Source organism: Mangifera indica, chromosome 5 (genome assembly GCF_011075055.1).
Source record: "Mangifera indica cultivar Alphonso chromosome 5, CATAS_Mindica_2.1, whole genome shotgun sequence".
NCBI lineage: Eukaryota > Viridiplantae > Streptophyta > Magnoliopsida > Sapindales > Anacardiaceae > Mangifera > Mangifera indica.
In genome coordinates, this window is record NC_058141.1 from 18,990,310 (window position 1) to 19,012,157 (window position 21,848).

At 34.3% G+C, this 21,848-nt stretch overlaps 7 protein-coding genes across 10 annotated transcripts; all 7 read right to left on the reverse strand.

The window, feature by feature from the left end:
• Nucleotides 1-171: 171 nt before the first annotated feature.
• LOC123217560 (probable methyltransferase At1g29790) lies at nt 172-2,221 on the reverse strand. Its single transcript, XM_044638642.1, has one exon. It carries the CDS (start codon nt 1,731-1,733, stop codon nt 294-296), a length of 1,440 nt encoding a protein of 479 aa, XP_044494577.1. The 5' UTR covers nt 1,734-2,221; the 3' UTR covers nt 172-293.
• Nucleotides 2,222-3,828: 1,607 nt separating this feature from the next.
• Nucleotides 3,829-4,987, reverse strand: LOC123217562 (RING-H2 finger protein ATL68-like). Its single transcript, XM_044638643.1, has one exon. It carries the CDS (start codon nt 4,707-4,709, stop codon nt 4,107-4,109), a length of 603 nt encoding a protein of 200 aa, XP_044494578.1. The 5' UTR covers nt 4,710-4,987; the 3' UTR covers nt 3,829-4,106.
• A 2,127-nt stretch (nt 4,988-7,114) lies between these two features.
• Nucleotides 7,115-8,171, reverse strand: LOC123216225. The gene has a single exon (XM_044636622.1). The coding sequence runs from the start codon at nt 8,111-8,113 to the stop codon at nt 7,454-7,456; it is 660 nt and encodes a 219-aa protein (XP_044492557.1). The 5' UTR covers nt 8,114-8,171; the 3' UTR covers nt 7,115-7,453.
• Nucleotides 8,172-10,394: 2,223 nt separating this feature from the next.
• Nucleotides 10,395-10,982, reverse strand: LOC123215585 (desiccation protectant protein Lea14 homolog). The gene is made up of 2 exons (XM_044635745.1): nt 10,777-10,982; nt 10,395-10,644 (listed from the first exon to the last, which is right to left on the reverse strand). Exons 1-2 carry the CDS (start codon nt 10,980-10,982, stop codon nt 10,395-10,397), a joined length of 456 nt encoding a protein of 151 aa, XP_044491680.1.
• Nucleotides 10,983-12,937: 1,955 nt separating this feature from the next.
• On the reverse strand, nt 12,938-14,241 carry LOC123216982 (probable WRKY transcription factor 43). The gene is made up of 2 exons (XM_044637701.1): nt 13,423-14,241; nt 12,938-13,322 (listed from the first exon to the last, which is right to left on the reverse strand). Exons 1-2 carry the CDS (start codon nt 13,818-13,820, stop codon nt 13,145-13,147), a joined length of 576 nt encoding a protein of 191 aa, XP_044493636.1. The 5' UTR covers nt 13,821-14,241; the 3' UTR covers nt 12,938-13,144.
• Nucleotides 14,242-14,626: 385 nt separating this feature from the next.
• LOC123216980 (39S ribosomal protein L46, mitochondrial-like) lies at nt 14,627-17,701 on the reverse strand. 3 transcript variants are annotated; one of them, XM_044637698.1, is made up of 8 exons: nt 17,419-17,701; nt 17,075-17,236; nt 16,643-16,708; nt 16,314-16,388; nt 15,826-15,915; nt 15,592-15,721; nt 15,395-15,520; nt 14,627-15,169 (listed from the first exon to the last, which is right to left on the reverse strand). In XM_044637698.1, exons 1-8 carry the CDS (start codon nt 17,493-17,495, stop codon nt 15,026-15,028), a joined length of 870 nt encoding a protein of 289 aa, XP_044493633.1. In that variant the 5' UTR covers nt 17,496-17,701; the 3' UTR covers nt 14,627-15,025. The 3 variants fall into 3 exon arrangements, with proteins under 3 accessions (XP_044493633.1, XP_044493634.1, XP_044493635.1); XM_044637699.1 differs by having other exon boundaries at nt 17,310-17,450; XM_044637700.1 differs by lacking the exon at nt 15,826-15,915.
• Nucleotides 17,702-17,827: 126 nt separating this feature from the next.
• LOC123216979 (proline iminopeptidase) lies at nt 17,828-21,448 on the reverse strand. Of its 2 annotated transcripts, none has more exons than XM_044637696.1 (10): nt 20,997-21,447; nt 20,436-20,572; nt 20,160-20,333; nt 19,683-19,919; nt 19,487-19,587; nt 19,312-19,384; nt 19,159-19,227; nt 18,775-18,882; nt 18,323-18,448; nt 17,828-18,180 (listed from the first exon to the last, which is right to left on the reverse strand). In XM_044637696.1, the coding sequence occupies exons 1-10, from the start codon at nt 21,319-21,321 to the stop codon at nt 17,986-17,988; spliced, it is 1,545 nt and encodes a 514-aa protein (XP_044493631.1). In that variant the 5' UTR covers nt 21,322-21,447; the 3' UTR covers nt 17,828-17,985. The 2 variants fall into 2 exon arrangements, with proteins under 2 accessions (XP_044493631.1, XP_044493632.1); XM_044637697.1 differs by lacking the exon at nt 17,828-18,180 and adding an exon at nt 18,565-18,599 and having other exon boundaries at nt 18,375-18,448; nt 20,997-21,448.
• Nucleotides 21,449-21,848: the final 400 nt, after the last annotated feature.

A 21,848-nucleotide genomic window follows, 5' to 3' on the forward strand; every position in this document is an offset into this window, starting at 1 on the left:
GGAACATATATATGAAATTGGCAAGCATAGATGAAAATTATAAAGCAAATTATTTCTGTATGGCCAATGAAAGTGACCAATGAAACAAGATGTAGACGGTATCGACTTGCTTGCTTTAATGCTTTGGGTTGGGTCATGATATGGGTAGTTGGTGGTTGATGTGGGGAAACATTTCTATAAAAGTGATTTACCACTTGCGCAAACAGAATTATTTGAGACTTAAAATTGAAAAACCCAATACTTTAAGTTAGCTATGTGGAAATACAATTGCAATTAACATATACTTCACTCAATCATCGGAATGGTCTTGGTGGTTTCTCAAGTATTGCAGAGAAAAAGACCTCTCGATCATCTTTGTCTCTCTTTGGAACAATCACCCAGTTATGCTTCTTATATCTCAGGACCTTAAAGGCCTCCAAGTAATCACTCAAATCCTCCTTCAAGCAGAAAAAACTGTCGATCCAAAGCAAGCCCCCTGGCCTCAATACTCTATCCCAATCATATAATACAAAGTCCAGGAGCACAAAATCGATCCAACCATCAAGAAACCTTGTTGTGTGAATTAAATCTAGAGTGTTGTCAAAGAATGGAAGCCTCTGATTTATTGTTAAGTATAGAGGAACAAGCCCTCTTAGAGCTATCATTTCACTAAAAGGTGCACCAAGATTGATAGTAGCTGAGACTACTGTGACATTGAACTCCTTCATCCTGGCTGCAAAAGTCCCAGTTCCTACACTGAAATCCAGGCCAATTCTGATTTCCCCAGGCTTGATATCAAGTACTTCAGGTATCAAAAAATCTGCAGTTAAATTAGTGATGGGGTCTAATTCCACCTGTTTGATCCATCTGGGCATTTCATGATCAGAAAGATTAAAGCAATCTGCACACTTGAAAAACCCTTTCCGAGATGTAGTACTGCTTGCAAGACAAGTGAAGTTTTTGCATCTATACTGACTCCATCGAACGTTTTTATTGTTAGGAAGCTTCCACATTGACTCATTGATGGGGAATGGTTTCATGTACAGCTGAGGAGCTCTGGAGAAGCATCGCCTCCTCGGTAATGGATCACACCCGTGAACCATCAGCTTTTGAGCTAGTTTCCAATCATCATTACAGATTTCACCAACATCGTAATCCATGTACTCTTCAAGCTCTTTCTTCATGGCAAAACAAGCGTGGCCTATACTAGTGAAGGTAGCATTAGCCCCCATGAAGTTCTGTTTTCCTAATCTGTTGGGCTTGATCTTTACATACTTGCGTATCTCTTCGATAAAAAAGTAATCAGCCGGTTGATCAGATTGTTGCTTTGGCTTTAACAGAGGATGAACAGCTTTGAAATCATTGTTATGCTGGTAAGTTCCTTCATTGGAAGGTAAAGATGCCTGCACTGACTCAATAAGCCCCAGAATATCAGCGAGAAAAGCACCGTAATTTAACAAATGTGGCGGTGATGATGACGAAGAATCAGCGAGCAGGTCTCTAATGTCATTCATTTCTTTCTGGATTTTCTGAACAACAATGTCAACAGTCATTCTCACTTCACTTCCAATTGTGCTTTGACTCTCAGAATTTATATGATTACAGAAGGCATCAGAAACAAGAAGAGATCTTACAGAGTAGAATTTGGACAATATAGCAATGCAAATGAAGAGAGCAAGGGCACCCAAAATAAAGATTGAGCTGCGAACCCCTCTAATTGTTCCTAACTTCATCATAACATTTGATTTTCGCATCTCTGTCTTTATTGGAAAATTAACCGAAAATGTGGAGTTACAAGAAAAACAGCCACAGTCAACAGTTACGGAACAATTCTTACAGATTTTGGATACCCAGATAGGTTTCCTCAAAATTTACATCAAGTTAATGAGAAATTACTACAAGAATCATGTAAAATCTTTTTCAGTAGAGAGTACCTGAAGCCCGAAGCTGAAAGCTATTGGCTGAGAGAAGCAAGATGAAGATTTGGGAGAGGACCGGGTGAATTAGACGAAGTTGGCATGTTTTAATTGATTTGCAATGGTGCAGAATTGGAGTTCGAAATTTTTTGAGATCAGAGTCCTCTGGGCCATTTTTTTTTCTTCATTTGTAGTATTATTGAGTTTTGACCTCCTTGAAAGCATTTCCCACGGAGTAAGTAACCTACTGAAGTCAAGTGGGACTGTTGAATTTCTAATCCACGAAGTCTGCAATTCTCATATAGTGTCACATGATAGGTAGTCAACGCTTCCAAGTTCCAATAATTCAGATCTCCTTGACCTTAAGCACGCCAACCTATTATTCCCATTGTCCAATCCCACTTATTTAAAAATGGGATATTAAAATTTTTGTGAAAAAAATCAATCTTATAAATAAAATTATTATAAATATAAATGTTTAAACAATTTTATCAAAAATTAAAAAGAATTTAAAAATACTACCGTTTACATATAAACTTTAACCTCATTACCATTTAATTATACAAAATTTTTTGTATTTTTATTATATCTTGTAAATATCTTTTTTTGTTCATATAAAGATATAAAAAAATAAACTCAAATTATAGATTTATGATTATTGATAGTTAGATTTTTTAGTTAAATATAAGGTTTTGTGAGTAATAACAAAATGTTTATAGTTGAAAACTCAAATTATAAATTATGTATTGGTAGAAAAACAGATTGATAATCCTGTCAACCTTACTTTTACTCAAAGTTGAAGATAAAAAAATTTATGTATTATACTATCTTTGTGATATAAATTTTAATGTCTGAAAAATATGATAAATTTGTCACATTTAAGGGTAAAAATTTCAATTTTTCCAATAAAAAAAACGCACTTATCTTAAATGAAAAAATCCTGAACAATGAAGTTATAGGACAAGTAACTTAAATAACAAAGGACTTGAAATCTTTGGATAAAAAATGTTTAAGTTTGAGATTTCTCAATAATATATCAAGATTAAATATTTGACATATGATCTTACTCTTGAGTGTTTCATTTTATGTTCAACTTGTAACACTGTGGAAATTAATTCAAATAGTAGACACAATTATCAAATATCTTTGGAAAAAAAAAAAAAGACAGATGAACATCCTAAGTAAGGAACTTTTTCATTTTAATAAATCTACCAAGAAAAATATCATCTAAAAGGAAAGAAAATCATCTTAGTATGAAAGCTTTTGTCTTCTTGGACAACCTACAAAGAAAGATACTTGGATAAAATAGATCAAAGTACAAAGAATAGTTCTTAATATATAGAAATAATGCCACTAATAAAATTATTGTCCAGATCCTAAGACCATGAAGATCAGATTGCTTGAACTGAGCAAAGTTTTTTGCTTGTTTTAAGAAATGAAAGATAAGTCTAGCAGAATACAAGTCTAAAATGTTCAATTTATTTATAAATGTATTTTCCTGTTTAACAGAAAGTGGTTACAGGCAACTTCATCTGACTGCTGTTTTATATTGCGTTATAATATACACATGATTGCCAACAACTGCTTTAAAAAAATACTGTAGAAGAAAAAGCTTGGCTTCCTGCAACTGAAGTTAAAATCCATGATTATATATCAGCTGCTTAAGGCTTAACAACCCTCTGAATTACTAACACATTAAGCCAAACTTCACTGTAGTGAAGTAAAACAGTATACTGGAGGGTTTCATCCTGTTCAAAGTGGCAATAAAAAGACAAAAAGAATAAGGAAGAGTCAATCGGTCAAACTATAATGGGGGGAACCAGGTGGATCTGTACCTGGGTAACCTTGCCAGGAAATTATCAGGATGAAGAACATCTTGTATATATGAATCAAATAAAAATGAAATAAAATTAAATTTAAAAAAAAAATCAGATGATAAACTTTACTCAATTGATTATCAGTTCTGCCGAGCGTAAGACATCAACCACTCATGTCTTTTGTACTCTAAATATCTATCCAATCAAAGCCCCAGAATCCATCAAACAAAAACCCCTGTAACGCTATAACTACTTATAAAAAAAAATTAACAAAAATTGAATTTTTACAATCATCCAATCCAAACCACGCCCAAACACACAAACAAAATCCCCAAATCACCCACCCAACTGTAAAAAATCCAAACCGAACTAAACCCATATGGCATATTATCAATCACCTCCTCCGATCAGCAGCGTATTGAGCCAACGGCACGACCTCTTGTAACGGGGTAGAAAGAGGGGTCGGCAACGGCGAGTTCCTACAAACTGGGCACGACCCATTAAGCTTTAACCAAGCATCAATGCAACAGAGATGAAAATAGTGTCGGCATTCGGGCATCATTCTTAACATCTCGTAATCTTTGTACTCGCAGAGACAGATCGAACAAGTCGTATTATTACTATCAAAACCACCGCCGGAAATATTATCTTTAGTGAACTGAAACTTGGGATATGAGTTGATGACAGATTGGTCTAACCCAACAACTATGGCATCATCATCTTGGTTTTGGCCTTGGTCATCATCATCTTCAGCAACGAAAAATACACGAGGGACAATGATTCCATCAGAATTAGGGTTGTGGGTAATATTTGGGTTATTGTTCTGGGGGTTAGAATTACGATAGCGAGAGTAACGGCAACAGATGTAAGAAGCAAGAAGAATAGTAGAAAAAAGAACCAAAAAACCAAGAGCAATGGCAATGGAATAGCCAAGGCCAAGGTTTGTTAGGTAATTGGGTGGTGAAGAAGGGGGTGTGGTGGAAATTGGAGTGGACATTTGAAGACGTTAAAGGATCCATTTAGAGAGAGGAAAAGTTGAAAAAGATTAGGGGAGTTTTTTTGTGGAAGGTGGGTGGGTTTTCCAGCTGCAGCATTTAATACATGGTTTGGAATCAGAGGCTGACATTTATTATGGATTGTTGTGTGAGTTGTGGGTGGATTCAAGAGAATATTATGACTCCATTTTTAATTAGTGGGCATGCCTTTTGAATCTCTTCTTTCTATATTGTGTGTATGTGTGTGTGTGTTTCTAGTGCCATCTTCTCCATTACATGTAACACATTGGTCATTACAAAATAATTGCCTTTTCAAACAGATTTTTTCAGTTTCTCACTTTGGGATTTTCTGGTCAACTCTGTTGCATACTGGAATCTTTCTTTTCTCAATAACCAAACAAATCCAACCCACCAGAATTTGGTTTTTTTTTTTTGGCTTTTTGTGAGAAAATTTGAAAGTGAACTGCTGGTTTTTCTTTATTTGTAATGTGAAACAAAGATTAGCAAGAAAAATAAATTGATGGATTCCGGCCATGGCACAAAAAGAATCTATCCATACTAAAAATATTAAAAGTTAATTACATATCAACCAAACATTATCTCAGCCATTAACATTTTAGTTTAGTTGAATATTACTTAAGCGGCAATGGAAAAGATGATAAGATAGATAGCTTCCCAGTGTTCAGGCCCAATTTATAGATTCTCACTGAAACAGAAAATCCAGCAGAGATAACAAATCATACACAGAAAGCAAAATTTGGTGTTGGAAAATTCGGCTGTTAAGCTAGCTATTGGTTGGCTGGGTAAGCTTGATGAACCTAAGATCTTATTCCTATGGGTAATTGATTTGTATAAAAATTAGAAAATTTAAATATAATTTTTCAAATCAAATTCAAATCATCCTTTTTTGTCTTAAACTCAAGTCTAAGAACTGCCCAACTCAACAAGAATGCTATCTAACCGAACTCGAGTCAAACTTCTTGCCTTATCTTGTCTTCTCTTTTAGAGTCATTTGCAGGAACACCAGAAGACAAAAATAGACTTGGGTTTAAGACCCAGATAAAGTTGTTTGTTGCAGATATTCATGTACGTCTCTAATTGCTTTTATTTCTATTATAGCTTTGGTAAGAGTGGGTTTGTTGGAGAGTGCTGGAGTAATTATTGACCTCCATTAATGAAATTAGAAGAACTTTATTAGAAAAGAAAGTCCTTCACTCCTTTATCGCCTCTTTAGTGTATTATAAATGCATTTGTCCATTATTTTCTTTTTAAAATTTACCCTTCTATAGTCAATAATCAATTGCATGCAAATCTTTCATCAAATTAGCTGCAACATGGGGGGCCAAGATAAGACTCTGGTCCATTGCATCTTTAATTTCAAAGCAAAGTTCCTTCTTCCCAAATCCCACTTTAGTTTTCCCTTGCAGCCGCCTCATAATACCACTATTCTTCAGCGGTCAAAATTTCACATGAATCCTGCAACGTTTTTAGCTTTTTGTCATATTTGGTCAACGAATCTTTCTTTATTTCATATAATTAGCATAAAGTTGCAAAAATACCAATTAACCCATAAAAGCTACATTGACATTAAAAATAATTACCATAAAGTTTTTAATATAAGGTCACATAATGTCGATTTACCAAAACAAGTAATTCAGCTCTCCTCTGTTCTTGTTTTCTTATATAAATATATTTTATTCATGTGTCTAGACTTTTTTGCAGGACAGAAATCTTATGAGTAATTCTAATCAACGATGAAGATTTGGGCCCCTGTCCCACCTTCGTTTTAAAATTATAAATGTTGTCCATCTCAGTGTTGCGGTCCTGAGAAGTAATCCGACTATTGGTTTATTTGTTTGGCAGCTTATATGAACGTGTAATGGTGGAAGAAGTAAGGAGTTTGGTCCGTCAAGGGGATATAATGAGGCTTACTTCATCTACTTGTAATGAAAATATAGCCATCGTAATTTAGACAAAGACGTTAATGCTTTTCAGTTGGTTCATCTGGCACTTTCAGGTCTATTGAAAATAAAGCGGATTTAGTGGACTATAATCGTATTCTAGAATAATGAATAGAAATTTGGTTAAGTGTCCCTTTAACCACGAGGAATCCCTTTGAACCAGACCGTATTTTCAGAGATAAACCAACCACATCAAGTTCAGATTTATGACTTTGCCAAATCTCAAAACCAAACTTTTCCACTTGGATATTTCGTGTGCTTAACTACTCAAACTAGCCCTTCAGCAATTAAGTTTCTTTGCTCATCTTAAAACTGTTTGTAGACGATGAAAAGGTCCATCTATTTAGAAAGACCAGAATTCAATCAAATGAGGCAGCTTATGTTCAGAATAATCCAGATTATTTCAGGTCGGATCTGCTTTAAGTTCAATACTGAATTCGGTGAAGTTGATTTGAAAAAGAATAACATTATATGATAGAAACGAAAATAAGGACACTACAATATTGTACACAGAATGAAAATATAGCATACAGAAAATCCTACATAAGTGAAATTCAAAGACAAAAGGCAAAACTCTACCATATTTTACATGTCAAAAACTATTATTCTATGCACAGTAAGAAAGGTAGTAGTATGTGTATAATTTTGTGTATAAACAATGACGGCTCATTATATGATTGGTTAGTTGAAAATTAAAGATAAGATAATATCCAATCATATAGTGATATATTATTATTTGTACACAAAATTATATACATAATATTATTGTAATAAGAAATCAAATTCTAGAGATAACCTTTTCTCTTGCACTTCTGTTCATGAATTCTCTGGCTCGAAATATTAAATGTCGTGCTGCAATTCATGGTCACAGTGACATGCCTCTTGAAAACATTCAAAATATTCACCCTTCCACCAACTCTCGAATAGCTGTCCACAGGGAAAAGCCCGGCCCCATAATCCGACTGCAAATTCGGGCTAGACAACAACCGGTCCGTGATGATATCCACCGTGACATTCATGCGCAAAGTTCGTCCGGCCTTGGTTGTGCCGGGTGGCCCTCTGGCTTCACCCACTAACAAGCCATGATAATAAAGGCTTGTTGTGGTGTTACTGTATCTGAATGAAGCTACGTTTGGATTTTTCACTGAAATGTCTGCTATAAATGACATGTTGACCCCAGGCTTCGGAATTGTACCGCTAATTAGTTGAAGCTGGGTGACTGTAAAGCCATTTAATTTTATTTTGGGTTCCTTCACACGGAACACTGTCAGTATTAGAATAACCATCACTACCGCTAGGATGAGCACTAAAGCTATGACGTAACCACAACATTTGACGCATGCTCTGTGGCGGACTTTCTTTACAGTTGAGGCAGCCTCCCCACTGTCGCTGCTCAATCGGTCGTTGCCCCGAGCTAGTGGCCATACTTGCTCTCTTTCTACCATGGCTAGAGACTAGATGACTAGGAGAAAAATTATGTCTGTTATTGTGGTAGTGCCTGCTGGTATTTGGCTTTATAATGTGCAATTGTCGTGTAATTAATGTGAATGAAGGGTAATGTCAACTATTATTGACTTTAAGTAATTAGAATTTAGTGCTGCGTCCCAACCAAAATTTAAGTTTGATGTTTTTTCCACGTCTTTTATCAATCTGGGTACTTATCATCTTTCTCGTGGATCAATTAATCATCAAATGGAAGGATGGAGACAATCCATGGCTGCCAAAATTCTACAGAATCTTATCGTTATTTGGTATTATTAATTTAATAAGATTTAGCTCAATTCATAAACTTGAAAATTTTTCTTCGCTAATAAAATATAATCTCAGTTATGACCGCAAAAGTTCTCAATATATGTCAACACTGCAGTTGTGAAACAATTAATGACCTGCAATGCAAGTTACAAGCCTCAGGATCATCGAAGCCAATAACGTTTGATTTGAATTTTGGCGCATGGGATGGGATATAGATAATACACTTTGGTAAAATTGGCGTCAGTTTTCATGTGGTTCATGAGTAAATGCATTGTTGACCATACCAAAAGCAAGTAGCGGCTGTCAACAACACTTCATTAACTCTGTCCACATACTATGCAGCAATGTTTTTTACGCCGGATGGGTGATCCGATTAATTATTTCACTGATTTATAATTTTATCGATTTAATTGATTTAATTAAAAAATTGATTAATTTAATTTAATATCAAATTATAATAAATAAATTTTATTTAAAAATTTATAAAAAATAAAATTAATTAAGATACCTACATCTATAAAAGTTAAAATATATTTATTTTAAAAAATAATAATTATTTATTTGATTTCAATGAAACAAATAAAATAAAAAAGGTTTCAATTTTATGATATAAAAAAAATATAATTTTATAAATTATATTCTATAAAAGATATGAAATTTTTTTATTTTATTTTTAAACTTTTTTTTATAAATCTTTAGAAATTCATCCAATTTAATAAAAAATAATCAAATTATTTAAAAATAATTAAAAATTTGGTCAAACTCAATCAAATTAGATTTTGATTAGATTTAACCAAATTAATAAAAAAAAAAATTATATTAAATAAATTAAATTTAAAATCGATTCTTAATTTAATCAATTAAACTAATTGATTCAGTCTGATTTTAAAATTATTGCAAAGACATAAAAATAAGGCCGTCTCGCACGTAAAGAGGTTCTTCGGGAAGCGAACAAAGACAAAATCAATTCCTAAAAGCGGAGGCAGTTGTAGAACAGTGGGCATTATCCCAAAACACTCAGAGTCTTCGTGGCCTAGCAAGCGCCTTCAATGATATATTTTGCGCCAACTTCCAGTCTTTGTTTGCGTAAATTGGCTTTTCGATTGCGGATATTTTATGATCAGAGAGGCTATGGAGGAGTTGAGGAAATGCCTTTTTATTCTTGTTTTGTAAGATCATAGATTTAGATGAGGAGACTGGTGGCATAACTTGGTTGAATATTATCAAGGAAGGTGACGACTGAGTTGTTGTATATTTGACTGAAGACTATAAGCAGCAGGTAGCAGATGTAACAACTTCTTCTCTGAACAGAAACTTCTGCTGGTGACGCTTCCTATTTGAATATATGAAAACAAAAAACAAAAGAGAGACACTAACTTTATGAACTTCATCACAAAATTAATCATATTTAATGTAATGGGTTTATTTGTTGTCTTTGTTTTTGAGCTCTTGGAAAGAAAAAGGGTTGGGGGCTGGTTGGAGCATGCATACTAAAAGTAGGACAGACATGGGTTCCCCGAAGCTCTCTAAAAGTCCCTATTAGTTTTTTTTTTTTTGTTGTTCTTTTATAGTTCTCATTATTTTTTCCCATTATATTATATACTACACATTAGAAGATGGGACCAATTGGATTCCTATGTTTAATTAGTATTTTTCCTCGGACAAAATTTGAGACTAAGCTGAAATTTAATTAAAACAAGACCAAGATTCTAAAGTAATAATCTTTCTCCCCTCCTCTAGACCTTAAATAAAATAAAACTTGAAATATTTTATTTAAGAATGTTACACAGTTGGAGATGTGTCTAAGCACTTGCATGCTAAGCAAACGCTCTACCAAATGAGCTACATCCACCTTTCATCATGCTTTAAGTTCAAAATAAAACGAGAGATTCAAACCCGTGCACCCAATGACAGAATTGGATAAAATAACAGCATAATTATTAAACTGGCACTGGTAAAGAGATATAAGTTCAGTCAAAAGCAATCTTTGAGGCTAGGAAGCTTGATCTGGCCCTTTTTCGAGAGAGGAATGGTGAAGTCTCCAATGACAGGAAGGTCAAAGGTAAGACCCAATTGCAACTCATAGTCAATGTCCCAATCCTTTGCAATGTCCTTTGCCAAACTCACTAGTACACTATGTGGCACTTTCAACCCTACGTTCAGTATTGTCTTCTCATTTGCTTTCAGTGAGCCAGGGTCTGGCATTTTCCCAGAGACAATCACCCTGAATCAGACACGCAATATATACTAACTAAGATGTATATTTGATGGTATAGACACTTTCACTTGGAAGATTCGTTATATATACATAGGATAAATGAAGAAATAAATGGAAAATACTGAGAACTAATGAAACCTGCCGGCGCTTTTGAGGATGTAGGAGACCTCACAAACGGGAAGTGAATGGCTGTAGGGATTGTCGACAGAGACCTTTGCATTATATTCCACACCTTCACGACTCACGCTGTTCAAACCAACGCCTGTAAGGTTAGCCTCTGGCTTCTTCATGTTCGTCACCTTCTGTGAAACATAGTTCTTTGCCGCCTCCACAAACTTCGACATTTTGTAGAGAGAGAAAATCACCACGACGGCCGAGATTAAGATTTGATTATTTATCACAATACTTGTGCAGGATGTCTCTTTGAGATTTGTGACACGTGTAAATGTTCGATAATATGGGTATGATTAGGAGGTCTGTATTCTCTTAAAAAAGAAAGGAAATAAAATAAAATATTTCCTCCTCTTATTAGAATTTCCAGTACTGAATAATTTATTTACCTACCATAATGCATTTGCAAAGGCAAAGCTACCTTAACTTGAGATTTCATATCTTACCATTTGTTCTCCGTTGCCACTGGATAAATTCACGATATTGATTAAAGTTTCATATACTTCAACAAAAATTAAGAAACTTAACCCATTGTTAATTGACAATTGTTATGAACCAGAAAAGGGCAAGGATGGAAAAGTCTCAATTTAGCTGGTTACATAAGAGTAATACTTTGTACGCAATAGATAAATTATTTGTATTTTCTTCTTGATTTCGAGGTAACAGTTATTATTTATATATATCATCATATAAAGATTTAATATATTAATATATTTAATATGTTATATGCTCATGTTATATGTTCATCATGATCATTTATGGTATCAAAAAGCTTGGACGATCAAGCTTTATGTGCATTGCTAGATTGATGATAGGTGTTGTAAGGTTGCAACAAATGATAAAGATTCACACTTGACCTAGATTTGCTTATAAAAACTCAACGATGATCCCTTTTTAATCAAATTATTATTATTTTTAATTTGATGTTCTTTGTAATATGTAGCATTTAATACTATTACGACTATTATAAATACGAGGTCACCTATGAGGCAAGTTATTCAGTTGAAGAAGGGTGACTGGTGAAGGCTTAAGGGCTCACATTCTAATTCTTCGTCTCAGTATTTCAATGTTCATTTATAATACACGCTTAGTATTACATGTCTATTGACACTGAGTTGATAATAAGTAGATGAAAAACGTCTGTTGGAGGTTGATAAAGAGAAGAGGCCAATGTGGCCTCAAAAAAAGAGATTGTAGGATGATGACCATCTTCTTGCAATAGTTGAATCTAGTCTTATAGGCCTATCTATGACATGGACAAGGATTGTCCTACTCTTCTATCTTGCTCTTCCTAATCTTTTGTACTATGTATATCAATAATGAATATTAATTTTTGTACTAACGATGATATATCACTATATGATTAAATAATCTAAATTAGATATAAAATAACATATAATCATATAGTGACATATTATCGTTAATACACACATTAATACTTATTATTAATATACATAATTTTACTCTTTTTAATTAGTATCAAAACCATTTTTAATAAAATTGTATACGCATTTTTAAGTACATAATTGAGTGCATAAATAATATATCATCATGATGAATATCTTCTTGCAACAGTTGAATCTAGTCGTATAGGGGCTACCCATGCCATGGACAAGGATTGTCCTTCTCTTCCTTCTTGCTCTTCTCAATCTTTATTACTATGTGCACTAATAATAAATATTAATTTATATACTAACGATAATATGTCACTATTTGATTAAATAATCAAAATTAAATATAAAATAACACACAATCATATAGTGACACATCATTATTAATACACATAATTTTACTCCTATTAATTAATATCAAAACCATTTTTAACAAAACTGTGTATATATTTTTGAGTGTACAATTGAGTACATAGATAATATATCATCATGTGATTGAGTGATTTTAAATTAAAGATTAAGAAATATCCAATCACATAATGACACATAATCTACGTACCCAATTGTATATTCAAACATATGTACATATAACATTGTTCAACCATTTTATAATAGTTTTCTACTTATGATATCTTTCTTATAGACATTTGACTTTGAAACAATTAATTTGATAGTGAATCACAAATCAAGTAACATAAAAAGATAAACTTAAATAGATCATGTGTGTTAAGAAATTAAGAGAATTTACACAAGTTTATTTATTATATTATATAGTCTGATATATTGGTCCATGTACATAAAAGTTCACACTAAATTACATTACATGGTAAGAAAGAAAGTAATTAAGCATATATAATTAACCTGTCAAGAACAAATGGTTTTTGCTTGATTTGTTCTTGAAATATTAACGCACATACAAGTAAAATGAGTGAGATAATGATAAATTAGAACCTAGCAAGGAATTGCATTTGCTTGAGAAGAGGAGTTAGGGTTTCCATTAATTTCTCACAGGGATGGTTATGAATTCCTTCGTAAGTTGTAACCACGATGCTCGTGTCTTTTGATAGCCTTTGCACCTGTTTCTTGACGTTGCATGTATGATGTGTGCAGCGGTAGTAGCTCCTTTTGTCCATGTTCATAAACAAAAACAAAACAATAAGTAATGAGTTTCAGAAAATCTGATTGAAAAAGTGTCACAAAAGATGCATCGATGTTGGCACACCTGGGATATGTGCTATTCTTTACAGCTTTCTGTCCATATTTTCTCCACCTGTAACCATCATCAAGGATGTCATCAACACTCCTAGTCTGAAACGCAAACCTAGGCCGGCTGGTTTTTTTCATTCTGCTGATTTTCCTCTTACTCTCCTTGCACCACTTTTCTTCCTCACCTTTACTCTCAGCCATAGCACAGCTATTTTCCATCATCGGACCAGTCTCTGCCACCCCTGATTGACTGGAAAAGAGGGTAGCCCAGTCAATGTCCGAAAATATTTGAGGTTCAAGAGGGGTTTGCAGTGATGAAGAGGGGAGTGAAGGTGTGAATAGATAGGGAGAACTCGGGTTAAGCGGTGGCAATAGAGGTGGCGTTGATGGGATTGAGAATTCATGGCCTTCCATTGGGGGCTATTGAAAGAGGAACTGAGAATGTAGGATAATGGCAGTTTTAAAAGAGTGAAGAAGGTGTGTTGGAAGGTAGAAGAGGTTGGGCAGACCCACAAAAGAGAGATAGAGACAGGTTGATGGAGTTTGAAAACGGGGAGACCTTCATATTTTCATCTCTTAAACTCAATGTAAACCCAACTAAATCTCACCTACTTCTGTTCAACTGCCCTTGAGCAAAAGGAGACGTGCCCAACATGCATCGTTATCACCAATGTGTGCATGCTGATGCGATTGCCCTTACCCTTTCATCGCCTCAGCATTCTATCGCAATATTAATGTAACACTACACACTTGCTTAAAAAGCCACCGTTTTTTATCCATATAATACTGTTCACCAAACCATACGCTACTGACTAAATTTTGCCCGGTTCCTGGTCTTCCTTCATACTATTTATATAAAGAAAAGTAGATATAAGATAAAATAAATTATATAATAACCAATATAACATCAGCTTGTATAAAATAATTTATATTAATGAAAGGGTTTAAGTTTTGGAAGACATAAAAAGTATAACCATAAATCCTGTGTTTGGTTTTGAGGCCTGCCCGGGGGATGTTCGTATTCACATTCAACCCCACCACAGCCAGAAGACATGCGTTGATTAGAAGCCTGGGAAACCCCTGAGTAGGTCACCTACAATACAAGGACTTCCTAGAACTGTTTTCTACTAATATTGGCCAAGTAACATTTCAAGGCAGTACGGTAAAAATGACTAAATTATCACTCAAATTGAGAAAACAAGAGGCACACAGACACAATCTGTAGTTGCAACAGCAAACCAAATTACTTCGTATTGTAGGAATTTTGTAGGCAATGTAGAAATTAAATATACATCTGCAGAACTAAACTATGATATATAGCCATCCAAATACAGAATTTAGTCATGACCAAAATTTGGAAGTTTGAAGCAATAGGTAGGCAGAGGTGAGGAGAAAAATAAATGAGAACAACAGATTCCAAATATCCTGGTCCCAACAAAATTCATCTAGACTGCATAATGGTGATCAGCAGCTCACAATGTCCCTGTCGGCTTGAACTTTTCATCTAGAATGTCAAAATTCATTCCTTCAAACTGCAAGAATTTAATGCAAAACAGATAATGGTATCCAGTTCCAGAAAACATTTATGTGTGGCTTGGAAGTGAAATAAGATATCAATATCAGCTGATAATCATCTTGTTAAGATATTCGGCTTGCTCAGGAAAATACTCCATAAGCTCCTCTTTGGTTACCCAAACAAAATCCGCACATTTTCCAATTTTAAACTTGTTGGTTGCAATCACTTGAGACTTAAAGAAGAATCGCTGGCAAAAGAAGGAAATCAAGTGACAATTAAATACAAACAACTAAAAGTCACATTCAGAATAAAGAGAAATCGGGATGATGTTCATATTTATTAAAAAAACAATATATATTGACAGTGTGATACTATATTTGATATATATTTATCACCAAAAGCAAAAGGAATACCATGCATACATATTGATAATGCCCTTCTTTGAAGAACATATATTTTCCAGAAAATATACCTTACAAGATGGAATATCTTGCACTTTGTCGGTAGGCTGTACAACCATGTGACCCATAGGAGCGTTTCCAACAAAATAAGTGTGGGAAAGGTCTCCGAGGACAGATTTTAAAGCAGACTCAGCACACTGCAAACATATGAAAACAATTTTTATGAGAGGGAGAAGAAGGCAAAGAGGAGGGGTAGGGGATAAATTACCTTGCGCAATGTCTCCTCAGACTCATATATTTTTTCAGGAAAATGCCAAACAGGCTTACCATCAGGAGCTCCATAAGCATTGCCATACAGAAGAAGATAGAGTCTTCGGTCAAGTGCTCTCTGTAATGATCTTCAGAAAAAAATTCTAAATTTCAAGAAAAAATCATAAAAGAGGGTCAACTGTGAAGTAAGAATCCCACGTTAATGTAATTATGTAGTGACTAGATGCATTACAATATAAATAGCATCAGAAGTTCAGTACAGACTAGAAGAATCCCACTTGACTGAAGATAGAGTCTTCGATCAAGTGCTCTCTGTAATGATCTTCAGAAAAAAATTATAAATTTCAAGAACAAATCATAAAAGAAGGTCAACTGTGAAGTAAGAATCCCAGGTTAATGTAATTATGTAGTGACTAGATGCATTACCATATAAATGGCATCAGAAGTTCAGTACAGACTAGAAGAATCACAAGAATCTTCTCAATCTCACAAAACATGAATATTAACATGGCCACCACAATAAGAGACGAATTATCATGGAGTCATATCAAGCAATGGGTTAATAAAGCACCCTGAAGAAACAAACTCCAGTTGAAAGCCACTGATGACATTGCTTTCTTACTTAAACATTAAGTCAAGCATATAAAATAATTTATATAAATGAAAGGACTTAGGTTTTAGAAGACATATATTAAATAGCCATAAAAATCTTCAATTTACTTTCTATCATTTGTTTTGTCAGCTTCAGTAATCCGAGGAGCTGGAACATAGTCAATTTGGTAGTCCCCTTTTCCCCTGTTATAAAGTAACAGACAAGAATTGTTAACAACAATCAAAACTCATAAGGTTGAGCATTCACAATAAAGTTGGATTACAATAAAGTTAGACATGGTCTAGTAGAACTGTTAAGAGATGCTTTATGTCAACTTGGATTACTATTAAGCATTCACAATAAAGTTTAGTTTAAGGCAAGACATATGCCAACATGAAAGTAATAGCTTATGAAAATAAGCCCCATAAAATTAAGTACAGCAGAGAAACATACTTACCTAGAATTAGACTTATCTAAGAATTCATCTGGATATCTGCGCCGATATTGCTGTCTCCACCGAAATCTAATACCCATAAACCCCAAATCCAAATTAGGTGAAAGAAAGAAATATCTTTAAATAAAAATTAAATAGTAAAAGAAAACCCCTCAAGGATTCTAATTATCTACCACCCAGAGATAAAAAATTTGTGCCATGTGTTTTTGCAATTTCAATTCCCAAATAACTATGGAACTATAAAATAAATTTATTTTTCCAGGTTCCAAATGAAAAGTTATCTAATCTACTTAGCTTCTATTACAGATTGAAATTGAACCAAACATTATTTAGAGATCACCACAACTGAAACACAACATCAAGTTATAGGCGTGCGTTTTATAAGCACCCACAAATAGTTTTCGAAAAGAAAAGGCAATGAAAGCAGCAACTCACGAGAACTCTTGGAATGCATAAACCACAGGGTCTATTTTTGGAATAACAACAGGCAATCTCTCGAACAGCACAGATGCAACAATATTCTCAGAGTTCGTGCTAAACCCTCTCTTTGCCACCAGAGGAAGAACCAGCGATGTTAACGATCGCCGCATTATGGATCTACAGATAGAAACTCATAAAATTTTAAAGAGAATAAACAGAAAAACGTTTGAAGGAGAGTGAGAAATTTTACTTTTTATTTATAGTTTGAATGAAATTTCATTAGCTTCCAAAAGCCCCACTTAAACCCTAGAAATGAATTAGCAGAATGGTACTGAAGAAGAACAGAGTGAAAAGTTTAACGGGGATGAGAATACCGGAGACTGGTAGAGACGGTTGTTGAGTTGAGGGTTTCCCCTTTAGGTCTGTTTTTTAACATATTCTAAAGCAACCGGACGGGTCGGTTTACTCTCACAATAGCCTTAATTGTCAAAAACCCAAAAAGAAAGGCCAAGCTCATGGTCATACAGATAGACATTCTTCGACTCAGCTTCCTTTGTAGTTTTCACAAATCATAATTTTTTGATTTTGCATTTAAAACCCTTACTGTAATTGTTGAATTTAAATGAGTGGAGCTACGGCTTTCCAGAGATCAAGTTCTTGAAAAGTAGGGCTACATTTTTTGGTACATGATACCTTGATAGATCTCACAACCGGAACTATCAAAATCCAGAATAAATACAAGAAAGAATTAACAATGAAAAGAACAGATTAAAAAAGATTTGATTTTGATTGATAAAAAGTTGTTTTGTACAATAGAAGTCTCGTCTTGAGCTCTAAGATGATGGAAATTTAAAAAAAAAAAAATTATGAGATGGGTAAATTGCAGCTTTTAAATAATAAAATTAAACGCAGTACAGTAACAGATATCAGAACAAAGGCCTTTTTCCATTTAACATTCCCATCAAGTGATCAAATACATGTCCTCCATCATCACGTAGACCAGAATGCATGTATTCGTTAGTTATCCATAGCCTAATTCCCGCTATCTGAGATGCTGTCTCCATAGCTATTTTAAAGTTGACATACACATCGTCATAATAAACAGCAGCTGCAACAGGTACCTGGCAATGGTAGAAATGAAATCTCTCCGTAAAAAATCATAAAAATGCCAAGCTAATCTGAAGAAAAGGAATCAGATCTCTGTTACATTATGTTCTTTGTAACTCATGATTCAGAATATTAACAAATAATGCTGCAATATACCTTGTTATTATTTAGTGTTGCAACATCATAAAGGGGAGGCCAATCCTTTTTCTCAGCTAACAAATGAGCAGCTTCTTTAAAAGGTCTCAAGGCATGAATTTCATCGAACATCCAAGGGAAGATCATCTATAAAGCAAAAGCCAAATACATTATAGTAGAAGAGCAACAAATAAAATCAACAAGTGAAACCATAAAGGATCCACTGGAAGTCTGGAACTATAGTAACCAACAAAAAAGCTAACCCAATTAAGGAGTTGGTAAAATTCTCTCCTCCTGACTGTTGAAACAAGACAATAGATAAAAATGAAACAGAAACAGCTAAGCAAGAAAAGGAAAATATGCAAATTATCAATCAGCTACAAATTAAGATTAAGACAGGAAGAATACAGAATGAATATGTTATCCAACTTTTGTGCTTTCACATAAGTTTCATAAGATAATGTTATGTCTACCTCTCCTGTAAAAAAAACAGGACGGCCTCCTTTTGCAGCCTTAATTGGATGAAATTTGCCCTCATAATCAGCCATTATTCTTTCAGCTGCCCACCGTGATGAAGCACCCTTTAAAATTATAAAAATTAGAAAATTCATTATGCTCAAAATAAATGTATCCACTTGTTCATGTGCAAGAAAATGCAAATCAACAGAGCAAAGCCTTGCGTGATATATTTTGACCAGATAAGAAAATCTAGACCAACTCAGGCCTACTTAAGCAGCAGTATGATGTAAATGTATATATGTATGTATGTGCATGTGTTCACATGCAGGTGCGGGTGTGAGGGAATGACGTTTGTCTAAATCAAACTGTATGTCATAAAAGAGGATTCGGGAACTTACTTGACAGTATATACTCTCATGCATCAGAACAAAAAGTGGATTTGTATCAAAATCTAACCATTTTTCAACCTGCATGCATCACTGACTTTATGATAATTCTGAACATGCAATCTGAAAATTCAACATTTGATAAAATAGCAGAAATTTGCTTACAGCATTCAAGAAATAGTAACTAATTTGTTTTGGAGCTCCTGGAACTATTACAGGATCCCAGACCCTCTCCAACCTATGGGATATAGATAATTTGATCAGAAAAGGAGGGAAGTAAAGCATTAACCGAAAACTGGAAAGTTACTGAAGAAACAGGTGCATATTCATGATGACTTACGTATAGTGTAAGCGCTCAAAACCAGAACTGGATCCTAAAGCATCCAGTCCAAGTGTTTGCAATACTCTTGGGGTTAAAATACCCCCTGACGGTAGAAGCACCTAAAAAAACAATTGAGGCAGGTGAAAATTGCAAACATTTATCTAAAATTTCAGCATCAGACAAGCTACCAATATCCTATGTGATAGATCCTCACCCCGCCTCCTTCAGATTCAGCCAAATGATTCACAATATCACGTACAATTTCAACATCCTGAGGGAATCTCTTGTAATACTTTTCATTCTGCAGAATAACCTGATCAAAGCATAATTTATAGACAAGATCTGCAGTGCATCCATTTCCAAGTGGAGGAGTTCCTCCAGTTAGAAAAGCTTGTCTAAGTCCCTGAGGTGCTTGGCTCAAATAGGTAACCGCACAAAACCCTCCATAGCTCTACATAAAGAAAAGCAGCATCAATCTCATTGTCATGCTGGTTCTACTTCATTGCACATTATAACAAACAACCGAATACTAAACTGAATACAAAGAATACGAAGCAAAGGTGTGGATCAAGAAATTGACAAACATAAGCCATATTAAAATGAGAAGACATGGAACATAAGAATGCTTAGTTATGACAAAAACGATCACTAGACTGAAAACAAAACAATCCAGTGATCCAATCCAAAATACCTGCCCCAAGATGGTCCATGGTCTGGCTTCAGGATCAAGTCGAACTCGAATAAACTCAGCATCATTTACTATATTGTCAGCTCGAAAATGTTTTAAGTAGTCAACCAAATTCTCAGCAGACTTTAGTTGCAGCATGGATGATGTGGACAAAGGAGTTGATAGGCCAGTTCCTCGCTGCAGAAAATAAAATAAACAGGGAACAAGGTAACAATGACATTGAATATTTAACAAAGGCAATAATTAGTACATGGAACTAAGAGGGTCCCAGAAAAATGCCTGATCCATCAATACAACACGAAATTCCTCGCATGCTTTCTGTATCCATCCACTGGATTGAGTTGGTCGTGGGCACTCAAAACCCGGTCCACCTTGTAGAAATAACAGGTATGGTAGTGGTTGCTCTTCTTTACCAACTGCAACATCAAGACCAGTAAGGAACAAGACAACACCAACATAATTAGAAACAAACGCAATATACAATGCATTAGTAGGTAGCTTCTAAATTGTGTTTGTGTCTACGTCACGAGTAACCCTTTCCACGATAACTAGTATTTAACGCATTCCTGTAACCCAATTATACAATTTGTATTTTCCTCTAAAAAATAATTAAAACGATGAAACGACAAATAAGCAAAAATATTGGATTTCGACCTTTATTTCTTCAATTTTCCAAATTGAATTTTTCTTTCTTTTGCCGTCCATACGCAAGAAATGATTCAACAAGAGCAGACTTTTACAAATACGCCAAAATGAAATCAAAGAAGTACAAGAATCAACTGATGATCAACAAATTACGATTCAGACAAACATTTAATAAAGAATCTTTAAAGTTGGTACCGGCAACAACTTCGCGAGCGAAAACGGTGATCTCTGGAGAGGCATTGCGATCAATAGAGTAATCGAGAGGAACAGTGAAGCGATGGTCGCGAAGACGAAGTTCCGGCACTGAAAACCACTCACCAGTGACGTGTTCCGGCGATGCTTCTCCGGCAGACGCATTAAATCCAGCCATGGAGATGAACCCGCGCCCTGAGTTCTGGCAATGGTAAAAGTGAACTCTAGTCCTAGGAATTAGTGAAACTGTGAAAGGAGATAATAATGAGGAGCATAAGCGAAGTAGTGGAGGTTTTATCAAGAAGGGTGGCGCGTATCTTGACAGCATATTTAGGTGCCCGAGGAATTGATTTTCTGGAGCGGCTTATCTGACACGTGGCGATTGAATTTTGGTGACGTTATCGGATTAATATAAGACTAAAGTGCCCCCCGTTCGAGTATCACGAAATCCAACATACTGACAGAACAACATAAGATTCTTTGACACACACAATTCTTGTAACAATAAAATTTTGTTTTTATATATATAGATTAAATTGTTTTAAATTAAGCATATAATAATATTTAATTTTATAATAATTTATTATTTTTGTATTTAAAAAATATATATATATATATATATATATTATTACCTTATTTGTAATACCTAAAATAATAATTATTCAGAAAATAATAATTGCTGATGGGTCAAGGTCCAAATAAATGAAAAATCTCTGCTAGAAGAAAATAAATAAGCACAAAACTTATTCATCAGCTTAGTTAGTAAATATAAGAATTAAAAAATATATATAAAAATTATATTTATATAATACATTTAATAAAAAAAATCATATAATTTGAATATAAAAAAACATA